The sequence below is a fragment of the Mus musculus genome, chromosome 19 (assembly GCF_000001635.26).
Source record: "Mus musculus strain C57BL/6J chromosome 19, GRCm38.p6 C57BL/6J".
Lineage (NCBI taxonomy): Eukaryota > Metazoa > Chordata > Mammalia > Rodentia > Muridae > Mus > Mus musculus.
Genome location: NC_000085.6, coordinates 13,583,606 through 13,599,868, shown reverse-complemented (window position 1 = coordinate 13,599,868; position 16,263 = coordinate 13,583,606). Strand labels below are relative to the sequence as shown.

At 36.2% G+C, this 16,263-nt stretch overlaps 1 protein-coding gene and 3 pseudogenes across 1 annotated transcript; 1 reads left to right on the top strand and 3 right to left on the bottom strand.

Annotated features, from left to right (window-relative positions):
- Gm9538 (predicted gene 9538) lies at window positions 3,806-4,851 on the top strand (annotated as a pseudogene).
- On the bottom strand, window positions 5,638-6,009 carry Olfr1486-ps1 (olfactory receptor 1486, pseudogene 1; annotated as a pseudogene).
- Olfr1485-ps1 (olfactory receptor 1485, pseudogene 1) lies at window positions 11,211-11,571 on the bottom strand (annotated as a pseudogene).
- Olfr1484 (olfactory receptor 1484) lies at window positions 13,616-14,563 on the bottom strand. The gene has a single exon (NM_146291.1). It carries the CDS (start codon window positions 14,561-14,563, stop codon window positions 13,616-13,618), a length of 948 nt encoding a protein of 315 aa, NP_666403.1.
- Between the last annotated feature and the right edge of the window lie 1,700 nt (window positions 14,564-16,263).

Genomic DNA, 16,263 nt, shown 5'->3' with positions numbered 1-16,263 from the left:
ACCTATCAAGGTTTCCTTTATTAGGCTGAGGTGCCTTGATTTTAAAGCATACATCGCGGGGACTAGGAGAAGGGTCGAGGGGGAATTTTACAAAGAACAAAGAAGTGGGCATCTGCTGACATGGGGGCCGAAGTCAGGCGCCAGGCAGGGGCATTCTGCATCTTATCTCCGGAACATAGATCCTCCTTCACAGCCTTGGGTGTCAGGCTTGGCTCAGGCATAACTCATGTCCTTGGATGGCATGGGAGTTCAGAAAGAGATAAGGAAGAGGGGACTATAATTCAGCTTTTACAGCCTCAGGTGCCAGAAAGGGAATAGGGAGAAAGGGGGTGATAACCAGCTCCTAGCACGAGGCCATTTTGCCTGTTAGTGAGATTGTGAAGGGCTCACTTTCTCACAGGATGGTCTCTGACAAAAAAACAAACAACAACAAAACAAAAAACAACAACAACAACAAAAAAACTAGTATAGCAAAAACTATTTTCAACAATAAAAGAACCCCTGGGGGAATCAACATGCCTGTCCTCAACATGTTCTACAGAATAATTATGATTAAAAAAAGAAAGGCACAGTACTGGTACTGTGACAGACAGGTAGACCAATGGAAAAGAATTGAAGACCCAGAAATGAAACAACACAAAGTATCTAAAGCTATCCAGTGGTACAAAGAAAGCATTTTCAACAAATGGTGTTGTCTCAACTGGTGGTTACCATGTAAACGAATGAGAATTGATCCATTCTTATCTCCTTGTACAAAACTCAAGTCTAAGTGAATCAAGGAACTCCACATAAAACCAGAGACACTAAAACTTATAGAGGAGAAAGTGGGAAAAGCCTCAAAGATATAGACACAGGGGAGAAACTCCTGACCACAACAGCAATGACATCTGCTGTAAGATCAAAAATCAACAAATGGAACCTCATAAAATTGCAAGGCCTCTGTGCTGCAAAAAACATTGTCAATAAGACAAAAGGACCACCAACCAATTGGGAAAGGATTTTTACCAAACCTAAATCTGATTGGAAACTAATATCCAATATATACAAAGAACTCAAGAAGCTGGACTCCAGAAAATCAAATAACCCGTTAAAAATGGGGTACAGAGCTAAAAAAAGAATTCTCAATTGAAGAGTACTGAATCGATAAGAAGCACCTGAAAAAAATGTACAATATCCTTAATCATCAGGGAATTACAAATCAAAACAACCATGAGATCCCACCTCACACAAGTCAGAATGGCTAAGATCAAAAATTCAGGCCGGGTAGTGTTGGTACATGCCTTTAATCCCAACACTCAGGAGGCAGAGATAGGCGATTTTTGAGTTTGAGGCCATCCTGGTCTACAGAGTGAGTTCCAGGACAGCCATGAATACACAGAGAAACCCTGTCTCAAACAAACAAACAAACAAACAAACAAACAAAAACCAACAAACAAACAAAAACAAACAAAAAACAAAGAAACAAAAAAAAAATTCAGGTGACAACAGATGCAGGCAATGACTCCTCCATTCTTGATGGGTTTGCAAGCTGGTACAACCACTTCTGAAAATCAGTCTTGTTGTTTCTCAGAAAATTGGACATAGTACTACCAGAAGATCTAGCAATACCTCTCCTGAGCATATTCCCAGAAGATGTTCCAACTGGTAATAAGGACACATGATCCCGTATATTCATAGCAGCCTTATTTATAATAGCCAGAAGGTGAAAGAACCCAGATATTCCTCAACAGAAGGATGGATACAGAAAATGTGGTACATACACACAATGGCGTACTACTCAGCTATTAAAAGCAATGAACTTATGAAACTATCAAGCAAATGGATGGATCTGGAGGATAACATTCTGAGTGAGGTAACGCAATCACAAATGAACACACATGCTATACACTCACTGATAAGTGGATATTAGCCCTGAATCTTATAATACCCAAGATATTTTTTTGCAAAACACATGAAACTCAAGAAGGAAGACCAAAGTGTAAATACTTCATTCCTTCTTAGAATGGGGAACAAAATACCCATGGAAGGAGTTACAGAGACTGCCCCACCCAGGGATCCATTACATAATCAGCCACCAAACCCAGACACTATTCCATATGCCAGCATGATTTTGATGACAGGATCCTGATATAGCTGTTTCTTTTGAGGCTATGCCAGTGACTGGAAATACAGAAGTAGATGCTCACAGTCATCTATTAGATGGAACAAAGGGCCCCCAATGGAGGAGCTAGTGAAAATACCCAAGGAGCTTAAGGGGTCTGCAACCCTATAAGAGGAACAACAATATGAACTAATCAGTACCACAGACCTTGTGTCTCTAGCTGCATATGTAGCAGAAGAGCACCTAGTTGGCTGTCATAGGGAAGAGAAGCCCTTGATTTTCATAAGATTTTATGCCACAGTACAGGGGACTTCTAGATCTTGAAGCAGGATTGGTTGGTTTGGGGAGCAAGGTGGGTATAGGGGACTTTTGGGATAACGTTTGAAATGTAAATGGAGAAAATATCTACTAAAATTGCTTTTGAAAATTTTTCTTATTAATATTAATGTTAAAAAAATCAATATTTTATGGATAGAGGTAGAGTTTCTAATTTGATGATATAATCTAGATACATATAATGAATGATAATTTTTAGGTATAGTTTGTATATTTATTGCCTTATATAACTATCATTTTGGGCTTTGAGAACATTAAATTTTTAACTTTCCATTTTTAAAATAATACAGTAACATATTATGTAGCTAAACTACAAAGAACATTTATTCTTTTGAAAAATTACAATAACTAATTATTTATAAGATCTTAAGTCTCACGGTGAAACTTTCAGTAGCCTTAGAATCAGAGCTCCTTAACACACTGAAATCTGCCTGGGAGTTTATTTTCAGAGATGCATACCTAAGCAAAACTTATATCTGTAACATTAATGGGAAATTAGTTTCAAAAAGAGGAAATTATTTAAACTCAAATTTCTTAAAGAGAGAAAGGAAAGTACTCTAAGAACCCTGAGTTAAGAAGCCTGATATGACAAATAAAAGGTATTCAAAGAAGAGTCACAACACATTTTGTGTGTGTGTGTGTGTGTGCGTGTGTGTGTGCGTGTGTGTTTGTGTGCATCTGTGTGTGTTCTTCCAAGACCTGCCTCTCTCTCTGCATGTGAGTCTCTCTCTCTCTCTCTCTCTCTCTCTCTCTCTCTCTCTCTCTCTCTCTCTCTCTCTCTCTCTCTCCCCAAAATATGTCTTATAGCAAAGGCAAATGTTAAAGAATTTTGTTTCAGTAAACAGTTATAAGTTGGATTTGAAGGCAATATTATTCAGAAGATTAGGGTATGAAGAACTTTAAGATGCAGCATATTAATGCTATGTAGGCACATTATAGTTACTGTCTTTGAGAGTTTAATTGAAGTGTCTCTGTAAATGTACCCTTTGATATAAGTAGAATTCACTTACCCTCTTTGACAAGATACCTTTCAAAAGCACATTTTGTACCTGAAACTCATTGGTCTTCATCAGCAAAGTTCCCTGCCTTTTTTCCACAACAAAAGCAGATTAGATCTTGGGCATAGCCTCCTACATCATTCAAACATTTCCCCCATTCCCGTAAATTCTTATCTTTCTTTTACCAAATGAGTGTTATTAGTCACTTTTATGTTGCTTTGGTTATCGTTCTAAGGTATTAGATTCCACAATGGTGAAGAAAACACGGTTTATGCACATAAACATGCACAAACAGAGAGAGGTAAAGAGGGAGAGAGAGAGAGAGAGAGAGAGAGAGAGAGAGAGAGAGAGACAGAGACTCACACATGCATACCAATGTGACAAGGAGGGACACTCAGTGTGCCGGGTCTGTAATTGACTCCAAGAGTGATATGAGATCATGGAGAACCTGGGTGAAGGCACTTTTGGTAAGGAGATGGAGTACTTGGACGATGCCAGAGGGAAGTCATAGTTTGCCATGAAGATCATCCAAAGTACTCGAAGGCTGCACTGTAGAAATTTATGTTCTCAAGAAAATCAAGGAGAAAGACAAGGAAAATAGATTCCTTTGTCTGATTCTGATGTCTGATTGGTTCAACTTCCACATTCATAAGTGCATCGCCTTTGAGGTCCTGGGCAAGATCACATTTGAATTCCTGAAGGAAAATAACTTGTAGTCTTATCTCCTACCACATGGACTACCAGCTCTGTCATGAACTTAGACTTCTACATGAGAACCAGCTGGCCCACACAGACTTGAAGCCAGAGAACATCTTGTTTGTGAATTCTGAGTTTGAAACCCTCTACAATGAGCGCAAGAGCTGTGAGGAGAGGTCACCGAAGAACACCAGCATCTGAGTAACAGACTTTGGCAGTGTCACATTTGAATACAAACATTACACCACCATTGTGACCACCTGTCACTACCGCCCAACTGAAGTGATATTTGATTTGGGCTGGGCGTAACCCTGTGATGTCTGGAGCATTGGGTGCATTCTTTTCCAGTACTGCCATGGCTTTACAGTTTTCCAGACCCATGAAAATAGAGAACACAGGGTTATGATGGAGAATATCCTAATACCTATCACAGCACACATAATCCACCATACCAGGAAGCAAAAATATTTCTACAAAGTGGTCCTGGTATGGGATGAAAACAGCTCTGATAGGCAGTATGGGAAGGAGAACTGCAAACCTTTACAGAATTAAATGCTCAAGGATTCTGTGGAGCATGTGCAGCTGTTTGTCCTGATGAGAAAGATATTAGAGTTTGACTCTGTTTAGCGCCTCACACTGGCAGAAGTTTTGCTGCACCCATTCTTGGCTAGCCTGACCCTTGAAGAGCAGTCCTTCCCCATCAGCCATAACCCCAACAGATGACAGGTGCAGGTCAGCAAACTAAGAGTTGGAGAGCTGGACTGGGCTGCTGAACCCTATTCTTCAGCCTACCCCACTGGCCTCAGAGCCAGAGCTACCAAATGAATAGTGCAATGTTAAGGAAGCCAGGAGCCTGCAAGGAATTGGTGCATGTGGTGCTCAGCTGCCCAAAAGCAGATTGAACCCAAGCTACTTATATTGTATTGTAAAGTTATTATCAAGTGTTTCTTACTGTTTGAAAAAAAAAAAAGCTAGTTACTTATAACTAAAGAAATGTGTTAAACCAGGTGGTGGTGGGGCACACCTTTAATCCCAGCACTTGAGAGGCACTGGCAGGCTAATTTCTGAGTTTGAGGCCAGCCAGGTCTACAAAGTGAGTGCCAGGACAGTCAAAGCTACACAGAGAAATCCTGTCCTGTAAAAAAGAAAGAAAGAAAGAAAGAAAGAAAGAAAGAAAGAAAGAAAGAAAGAAAGAAAGAAAGAAAGGAAGGAAGGAAGGAAGGAAGGAAGGAAGGAAGGAAGAAAGAAATCAAGAAGGAAAAAAGTTATAGATACTATGTGTAAACGAGTACAAGAAGAAATATACAAGAAATAATTTAGGAAAACTTTTTCTGAGACTACTAAGAAGAACAAAAATTAATGAAAAAACTAACAACTATTTAATTGAAGTTTCCATTGTTTAGAAACAATCTGTAAGTATTTGACCTAAATTTAGACTTTGATTTTCCCACCGATTTATTGAATGCACTCTCGACACCATGTACATCAGGCTGTAGACAAGAGAATTTAGGATGACCATGGTATAGTTTTGTCTGTGTCCATGGAATGTCTTGAATTGGCCTTTAAGTGAATGGAGGTGATTGTTCAAGAACAGATAGACACAGTGTTAAGGCAGGATGCATAGGTGAAGTAAGCCTTCTACTTTCCATCAGCTGAGTGCCCACTTAAGATAGTTATGAACATAAGATATAAGTAGTTCAAGGTAATGAACATAGAGACAACAAAATCCAATAAAATCAATATAAAAACTATAGTCTTAATTTTTGTGGATAGTAGAATGAGAAGGGAGGTGATATTGTAGACAACAAGGGAAGGGCCAGTGTTTAAAAAGGAATGCCTCATAAGTGTTACCACCACAAAACTAGAAGAATCGACAGTTAACCAGATGGCTAAGACAGGCACAAGAACATATGTAACAGAAGCCAATAAAAGTTAGCACCGTCAGAATCCGGTTTTTCTACCATAGAAAGCCCTGGGTGTTCTAACACACCGGAAGAACAAGATTCTGACCTAAACTTCCATCTCATGAAGATGATGAAAGCCTTTAAGTAGGACACAAATAATTCCCTTAAAGAAATACAGGAAAAATCAATGGAAGCTCTTAGGGAAGAAAGAAATAAATTCCTTAAAGTAACTCAAAAAAATACAATCAAACATGGAAAGAAATTGAAGACAATCATCCAAGACCTAAAAGTAGAAACAGAAACAATAAAGAAATCATAAGTGGAGGCAACTTGAGATATTGAAAACCTATGCAAGAGAGCAGGAACTACAGATGGAAGCTTGACCAACACAGTGTAAGAAATGGAAGAGAGAATCTCACACTTAGAGGATACCATATAATATAATATATTGACCCAACAGTCAAAGAATATGCAAAGTGTAAAACGTTCTTAACCCCAAACCCAGGTTATTTGGGGCAAAATAAAAGAGACCAAACCTAAGAACAATAGGAATTAAAAGGTTGAGGATTCCAAATTCAAAGAGCCAGAAAACATCTTCAACAATATCATAGAAGAAAACCAAAGGAATCAAAAGAGATGTGGAAGGACACTTCACACTCATCCCAGGTAATATCCACCAAGGTGAAGTCTCAATTCTGAATGTGTATGCCAAAAATGCAAGGGCAACCACATTCACAAAAGAAACTTAACTGAAGCTCAAAACGATAATGAAGAATTTGCACAATAATGTAGACTTCAATACACTAGTCTCACCAATGGACAGATCATTTAAACAAAAACTATACAGAGACACAGTGAAAATAACAGAAGTTAGGAACCAAATGGATTTAACAGACATATACAGAACATTTCACACTAAAATAAAAGAATATACCTTCTACTCAGCACCGTATCATATGTTCTCCAGAACTGACCATATATTTGGACACAAAACAAGCCTCAACAGATAAAAGAAGTTTGAAATAATCCCATATATTCTATCAGATCATGATAGAATATGTTTTATTTTCAGGAACAACAACGACAACAAAAACAAAACAAATCAGAAAGCCAACGTACTCATGGTAACTGAACAATACTATACTAAGTGATTTCATAAAGAAATTGGAGTATAGCTTGAGGTCAGGGATGGTGATTTCCCCCAGAAGTCATTTTATGGTTAAGAATTTTTTCAGTATCCTGGGTTTTCTTTTCCTTTTTTTTCCATCGTAAATTGAGAATTGTTCTTTCCATGCCTTTGAAGAATTGTGTTGGAATTTTGATGGATATTGCATTGAATCTTCAAATTGTTTTTGGTAGGAAGGTCATTATTTACTATGTTAGTCCTACAAATCTATTATCATGGGAGAACTCTTCATTTTCTGAGATCCACTTTGATTTCTTTCTTGAGATAATCAAAGTTCCTGTAATACAGGTGTTTCACTTGTTTGGTTAGAATTAACACAAGGCATTTTATATTAATTGTGACAATTGTAAAGGATGTACTTTCCCTATTTTCTTATTCAGCCAGTGTGTCGTTTCTATATAGGAAGGCTAGTGATTTATTTGAGTTAATTTTATATCTGACCATCTTTCTGAAGTTGATCAGCTATGGAAGAGCTCTGGTAGAATTTTGGTGGTGTTTATGTGTACTCTCCTATCATCTGCAAATAGTGATTGACATCATCTTTGCTAATTTGAATTCCATCAGTCTCCTTTAGTTGTCTTAATGCTCCAGTGAGAACTTCAATTACTATATTGAGTAGATAAGCAGAGAGTGTGAAGCATTGTTATGCCCTAGTTTCAGGAGGATTGCTTCAATTATCTCTCCATTTAATTTGATATTAGCTGTTGGATTGCTACATGTTTCTTTTTTATTATGTTTAGGTATGGCCCTTGAATTCTTGACCTTCCCAATACTTTTAACATGAAGGTGTGTTGTATTTTGTGAAATACGTTTTCAGCATCCAATTATATGATCTTTGTTTGTATAGTGGGATATGTTAATGCATTTTCATATATTGAGCCAGCATTGAATCTGTGAGATCAAACCTACTTTTCATGTTGAGTGGTGGTTTTAATGTGTTTATAAATTTTTATTGTGAGAATATTACTAAGTAGTTTTGCATTAATAATCATAAAAGAAGTTGGTCTAAAGTTTTGTTTCATTTTTATGTCTTTGAGTTGTTTAGGTATCAGAGTAATTGTGGCATCATAGAATGAATTAGGTGGTGTTTTTTCTGTTTCTATTTTATGGAATAGTTTGAGGAATGTTGGAATTAGCTCTATTTTGAAGGTCAGGTTGAATTCTGCACTAAAGCCATTTGGCCATGGGCTTTTTATTGTTGTTGGAAGATTTTTAGTGATCTTTCCTACTTCCTTAGGGGATATGAGCCTATTGCTTCTACTCCCATATTTAGGTCTTAGACTGCTGTGTTCAATTCCTTCAATTGATTGTATTTTCCTGTTTTTTTCTTTAAGGGATTCATTTGTTTCCTCTTTAAGTGTTTCTAGCTGTTTACCAGTGTTTCCCTGTGTTTCTTTCAGTGAGTTATTTATATCCTGCTTAAAGATATCTATCATCTTTATGAGATAGAATTTTAGGTCAGTATTCTGGTTTTCAGTTGTGTTGGTATATACAGGGCTTCAATAGTTGGAAAACTAGTTTCTGATGATGTCAATGTATATTGGCTTCTGCTGCTTCTTATGGTCTTGGGCTTCCATGTCACCATCTGGTTATCTCTTGGTTAACTGGCTTGGGTGTCTCTGACTGAAACCTGCCTCCTTTGTCCCTGAGTTGCTCCAGTCTCCTGGAAGGCCTGTGTCCCTAACTGTAGCAGACCTCATAGGAGATATTCAAACTGTGATATCTTCAGAGGGGCATGCATGATGGTGAACTGTTGGCCTGGATACAGCAGCTTTCCTGGGAGGCTTCAGAATGTGGTATATTCAGACAAGTTGCTGGTTTGTTGTCCTGCATGCAGCAGATCTGTTGGGTGGCCTTCAGACCGTGGGGTCTTTAGAGTAGCATAGAAGGTGAGAATCTGCCCTGGAGGAAGGCCCAGGCTTGAAAGGGGTGGAGTTTGAGGAGGAGAGGGTGTGGGGATGGGTCTGAAGTCCATTTGGCTCCTTGGGCTTCCCAGCTGCTGAAGTTATTTTGAAGTGTCCCTTACCTGTTGCCAGGCCTGCAGAAGATGTCCTGGAAGGCCTTCAGACGGTGGGGTCCTCCGAGGAGCAGACAAGCTGATGATCTCCTCTGGCAGAAAGAGAAGGCTGGGCATATACATACTTTATAATTAAATACCTATTGCCTATTTATGTAGAAAATGTGTCTAGTCATGTTGGAAAAATTTGTCAACCAACACAGAAACCCAAAATTTTTCTTCTGAGTCTGTCTGTTGAGACAAAAATGCATGTCTTTAACAAGATGATTCTTTCTAAGAAACATCTCTTTATTGTTTTAAATAATTTGAGCAATTTCATCGTCATTGAAATAAAGTCAAATGAGTCATTATCCATGATCTTACTGAAAAAAATAATATTCAAGACAAAATTTGAGAAGAAAATAGATTGAAACTTCAAATAAAAGAATAATTGGACAGAAGCTAAATAAACTATTAGTAGGATGGTAGAGTACAGGAGAATTGCTTGAATGCTAACACCTATACTCACTGAACAGTGAAATACAGGTCAATCTAAGTTTGAATGTCAACATTATTTTAATCAGACTGTAGACCAACCTAAATCCAGGAAAAGACAAATTTAAATGATCAAAGGACCATATTTACTTAGATGATAATAGCCTCCATCTGCAGCCTTCTAGGTCAGAATCAAGTTACTATTTCTCTGTGCATATATTATTTCTCAGAGGGAAAAATTAAAGGAGAGCCTAACCGTTTGCTCTTTCTTTCAGAGCAACACAAAACAAACTCCATTTCTCTTTAAATGATGTTTTATTGTTTGTTGATTTTTTTCCTTTAGCCTTTGTTTATTTTCTTGATTGTGGCTTCTTTTCTGTGTAAGAGAGTGAAAGGATACAAAGTTGGGTTGATGAAGAGGTGGGTAGAATCTAGGACTATTTAGGAAGGAAAAGTATGAATAAAATATATTTTGTAAATAATATAATGAAAATTAAGTATAATACTTTTGGAAACAAGAATTTTTAAAGTTTAAGGAAATGATAGCTACAAGCTTAAGTCAGTGTTATATTGTGATAAAATAACACCATGACTAGAGCAAGTCTTACAAATGAAGATAATTAATTGAGACTATTATCCTTATGTAAGGAAGCATAATGACACTCAAACAGAGATAGTAACTTAGTGTTACAACTCTTGATCCAAAAGCAGCAGGAAGAAACATCCAGTGGACCTGAATTAAACTTTAGAAAACTCAAAAGCCTACTGGAAGTGACATACTTCATTCAACAAGACCATACCTCTTAATCTGTGTCAAGGAGTACCATTCCTTAATGAACAGGCATTCAAATATTTGGACCAATGGGGCTATTTATAATCAAATGCCTACAGAACTCTAATTTGGTTTATACATATTGAATATGTAAATAGTAAATTACCATGCAATACTAAATTAGTGTTACAATTAATATAAAATTAATAAATTATTTGGGATTATATGATGTATAAATAATTATACTTCTTCACAACATATTGTATACATTATTTAATTATTCAAATATTTTGTTTCATTGGATATGATAAAGCTATTATTGTTTTTGAAGAAACTGCTTGTGTGCTAAAAACATTGAAAAATAAAAATTGGGAGATCCTTGTTCATTGTAATGATACATAAAATGTGACTAATAAACCTCTATGTTTTCATTTTAACCTAAATATTTACTTTTTGGAAGCTGTCACATATATAAGCCCTTCTGAGACAAATAACTTAACAAACACTGAACTATTTATTTATAAAGTGGAAGTCCTATTTATACCTGGGTAAAATTTCACTAAGTAGATATTTTAAAACAATCTAATTTTTCTAAACTGTGGATGTATAGAATAACTTTTCAACTAAAGAAATTGATGATATGAAGACTGAATTTATTTTATGTCCAACAATTAATATTTAACATTGTATTATAGCATAGAGTAGTAATATGTCTTTTGGTGGATTTTATGTCATCAGATGAATAATCCTGAAGAAAGTTTGCCTCATCAACAACTTTGTGAATGTGCTCCGCAGACTAGGGACCACAGATTTCATTAAGAGGATAATTACATTGTAGACCAAAGACGCAATATTATCTGCATCCACAGAGTGAGTAGAGATAGGGTACAATCACATGATAATGACAGTCCCATCAAAGAGGAAGACTGCAGTGAGATGAGAAGTAGAGGAGGATATTGTCCTCTGGTACCCATCACCAGAACAGATGTTCAAAATGCTGCTAAATTATAAACAGATAATAGAGAGATAAAAATGAGGAAATGTGCAAATATAACACTAAAACTTGAAATAAGATTAAAAGAATCTCAGTGGACCTAGCATTGAGCCAAACAAAGATCCTGTCCCCTGCCCCAACAGAAATAACAATAGAAATGATCCCAATAATAATTGCTTAGAATGATACTGTAGCCTCATGTGTCCTTCTGTTCTCCCTCCTTTCTCCTTCAACTCCATTAGCTTAAGCCATATTCATCCTCTAAACCTTGGACAGAACCTATATCTGAAATGTAGACTGATCAGTCTCCTTTACCCCAGATTACCTGCAGTATAACCTAACACCTGCCTAGGCTTAGTTTTCCATCTGTATGCCTACACAACTTGTATGTCTCTGAAAACTTACCTGCTCAGGCCATGCCAACCTTCAGATTGTGGCCAGGCAACACAACAAAGGCAACCTACAATCTCAAATCAGACAGAGCTAAGAAGAAAACTCAACATGTTTAGAACTCATCATAGCCAGTCTCTGTGTCTCTCTCTGTGTTTCTGTGTCTGTCTGTCTCTGTCTCTGTCTCTGTCTCTGTCTGTCTGTCTGTCTGTCTCTCTCTCTCTCTCTCTCTCTCTCTCTCTCTCACACACACACACACACACATGCACACACACATACATGCACAAATTTATACAATATGTATGGCCAAAACTGTACATTTCCCCTAAAATGCAAGGTTCTAAAATTTGTCTAGAAATAACCTAGATGAACCCCAGTACACAGAACTTGAAATAATAATAATTAACTTTATCAAAAGATTAAATATATTTCCTTAAAACATGAACAATTAGCTCAGTAAACTTAATGTGAATAGCAATAAATACCCGAGGGATGCCCAAGAAAACAAAAATGTATGGCTGAGTAAAATGAAAAAAAAATGAGATCATAGAATTGAAAAATTGTTTCAATATCAAGATGATCTTAATGAAAGGAATTAAGTGAAAATGAAGGTGGGATTCAAAAAATTGTTAACCCAACTTGAATCTTCAGAAAAGAGATGGGCATAGACTCTTGCCACTATCAGTAAAGGTATTACTAATTAATAGCTGCCTGGTGTAAGAAAAGTTTGTTTGTTTGTTTGTTTAACTGTTTGGACTTTTGTTTGCTGTTATTATTCTTTTAACAGCATAGCCACTGCTAGGTTGACCATATTTCATAAAAGCTCACACAACAATGATCATTTGAGAATCATAAATTTGATCTTAATCAGAGAAAACTAATGTGCTTAAAAATAGATGGGTATAAAAGGAGGGAATGTTAATTGAAAGGGAGTGAATATTGCAAAACATTGTTTGGATCTTTCAAGAAACTAATAAAACATGTAAAAAATTACACTATAACTCTGGTATCTGTTGATGTATTTATCTACCTAGTCATGGTTTGCTATAAAAGTAGCTGTTTTCTGAATAAGATGTACAGAAATGTCTAGTCAACCTAGAGAGCATTCCAACAACATAGAGATAAAACAATTTGTTGCAAGTCTCTCTTGCTGAAACAATGAGTTTTGTCATGGTTATGACTTTACATGGGTATGGGTAAGAAGCTAACTGCAAGAAAATGAGTATATCTGAGAGAGATGCATTATTAGAAAGTCCATCCAGAATGGGTGGCCACTCAGTAAAAATATGAATTGCTATAACCCAATAAGCAATTTTCAGGAAGTGTGGTTTGAGAGACTCGTCTCTATCATTAGTGTGGTATTATGGTTCTATGGACTAACCTATGTGACTCTTATAAAGTTCTGAGCTCAGGAACCTAGTAAGTTTCTTTGGCATCCTGAATCTTAAAGTTTTGACACATCTGTGCATTGTAATTTATTTACTTCTTGAGTCTTATATTCTCCTGAATCTCTCAAGCAAACAATATCTCAATTCAGAGGAAATAATTACAAAACATCAGTTAACACATGAAGTGTGGTGCAGTGTTGGGTATTCAACTATCTGGGATTACAGTCTAGATTTTTAAATTAAATCACCCGATTTCTATGATAACACATCCAAAATTAGCTGTATATTGTTAGAATCCAAAAGGAACACACAGAAAATACATACAAAGAATATGCCCGGAACTACAATACACTTTACAGTTAATTGACTAATCCCAGTGAAAACAATGCTTTTCCAGCAACCTTCCTGACTGCATTCTTGACTTCTTTATTTCTCAGGCTATATACAAGAGGGTTCAGCATGGGAATGACCATGGTGTAGAAAACAGATGCCATCTTGTCAGTGTCCATGGAGTGATTGGAGCTAGGCTGTAAGTACATGAAGATAATTGTGCCATAGAAGATGGAAACAGTGGTAAGGTGGGATGCACAGGTGGAAATGGCCTTCTTCCTGCTCTCAGCAGAGCGCATTCTCACAATTGCAACAGAAATTAGTAAGTAAGAGGTCAATATAACCAATAGGGAAAAAACAACATTGAATCCTGCCAACATGAAGAGTATAATTTCATTTATGTGAATACTGGAGCAAGAAAGAGCTAATAGTGGGGGGATATCACAGAAAAAGTGATTGACTACATTAGAACGACAGAAGGAAAGATGGAATGTGAAGGAAACATGGATGGAAGATTGTAAGAGTCCACTCAAGTAAGATCCAGCAAGAAGCAGGACACATATCGTAGTTGTCATAGTAGTGGAGTAATGCAAGGGTTTGCACACTGCTGCATGACGGTCATAGGCCATTGAGGCCAGAATAAAACACTCAGTAATAGCAAAGGCTACAAAGAAAAACATCTGGGCAGCACATGCATTGTAGGATATGATCTTATTTTCTGTGAGAAACCCTTCTATCACTTTGGGGGTGACAGCTGAGGCATAAACACAGTCCACCAGAGAGAGGTTACTGAGGAAAAAGTACATGGGAGTGTGGAGTCTGGAGTCCAGCAGAATCAGCAAAATCATTCCAAGATTCCCAAACAATGTTGTCAAGTAAATGAGAGTAAAGATGATAAATAAAGGAGTTTGCAGGAATGGTGCATCTGTTAACCCAAGAAGAATAAATTCTGACAGTTCTGAAATATTCTGCATCATTTTTATATGGAAATTATAACAGACTCCTAGTATGAAATAAAAAAAATATATATAGTATTTTGACATCAGCAAGCGATTTTAAATATGTTCACATTCTCTTATTCATGTGTCAGCATCCTGTACAGTGTGAAATGATCTCATCTGAATTCTGGGTGGGAATGACCTAAAGAGAGTTACTTACCTGGTAATTGGTCAAATGGAAACTTACTTTATTGCTTCCAATATGCATCGCTATTGTAAATATAGGTCTTATTTCAGTTTTTTTTTTTGAAATTGGAAATAGTTTTTTCATTAACACACAAAGAACTATTTTGTTTCCAAAAATCTTACAAATGTATTTTCAGAGATGTGCATCAGAATCTTTGAAACAAGTGCAATATAGGTACGTGCAATTATTCTTTGCTTTTTGTTAGTAACAAACCCTATCTGTTGTGTTTGCATCTCTAACACTTCCATCAAGTTTACCACACTAGCTGTGGCTATGCAGTAATTTTAGGTGCTGCTTCTTGAGTACTCAGTTTTATATCTAAGTTGCTCAGCTCTTTCATTCCATTTTTTCCTTTTAAATTTGAACTAAATAATAACTTCCTGATGTATGAAACTTGTTCATTGTAAAGTTTAAATACATCACAGTTTTCCTTTATTTAACAATCTAAGGTCATAGTTTTTCAAAATTAGAATTATTTTAAATGCTTTCATTACTTCTAATGGACTTTATTTTATTTTACACATTTTGCTATTTTCTATTACTGCGACACAAGTTTGTTATATTTGTGTTTGAGGGAGAATAAGGTAAACACTAAAGGATAGCTATCTTTGCTCTTTCTACATAATGTGTAACCTCAAATATAGTATATTACAAGGTGCATCTTGTTGTACCATTACTGTGATTGATCATGTAACACCTGAAAATGAAATTATGATTTCATATGAGGTTCCTGAATGGAGACCTATGTCCAACTTGAAAATCTTAGGCACACTTATTTTTCTTCATTAACAATCTCTTATATTCAAGGCATCAGATAATAAAACCTTATTAATTTAAATAACCAATAGGCAAATCATCCTTTCTCTTCATGGGATTTACCCGTACTTATATTAAAATTATTCTGTAATTTTTTGCAAGTATGTAGGAAGATAACTATTCAAAATCATGTAAGTCATAGCCACTACATTTCCAACGCTTGCTTATCTTTACCTGGTATCTTCTGAATAGCAGCTCATAATATTTATGTCTGAAAGTTGATTCTCTCAGGATTAGGAACCTAGTAAATGATATATTAAATGGATGTTGATAGTTCTACAACCTTCTGAAATTAAAGTGAGCTGGGTTTTCTGATCCTGTAAAATATTTCAAAGATTAGAAAATTAAAACATGGTCTCCCTCTAGAATAAATCCATCACTCCAAGATCAAAAGACTGTAGAGTAGAATTCTGGCTTTTCTAATGCATCATGTTTGTAAGAAGAGCAATGTGTCAAGAGTGATATTATAAATGAATAATCATAGCTCCCTGGACCTGCTGCTTTACCTTTTTAGATATTAACTTTACTCTTTTTTGTTTGCACCTATCAATCAAAACAAAAACCTTGGTATTTTATGTCCATTTACAGTTGTGCCTACATATTTTTACATATTTTTAATACTTACTGTTGTCCTAGGAACAGAAAAATAGGATTAAAAAAGAATGCTGTGTGATAT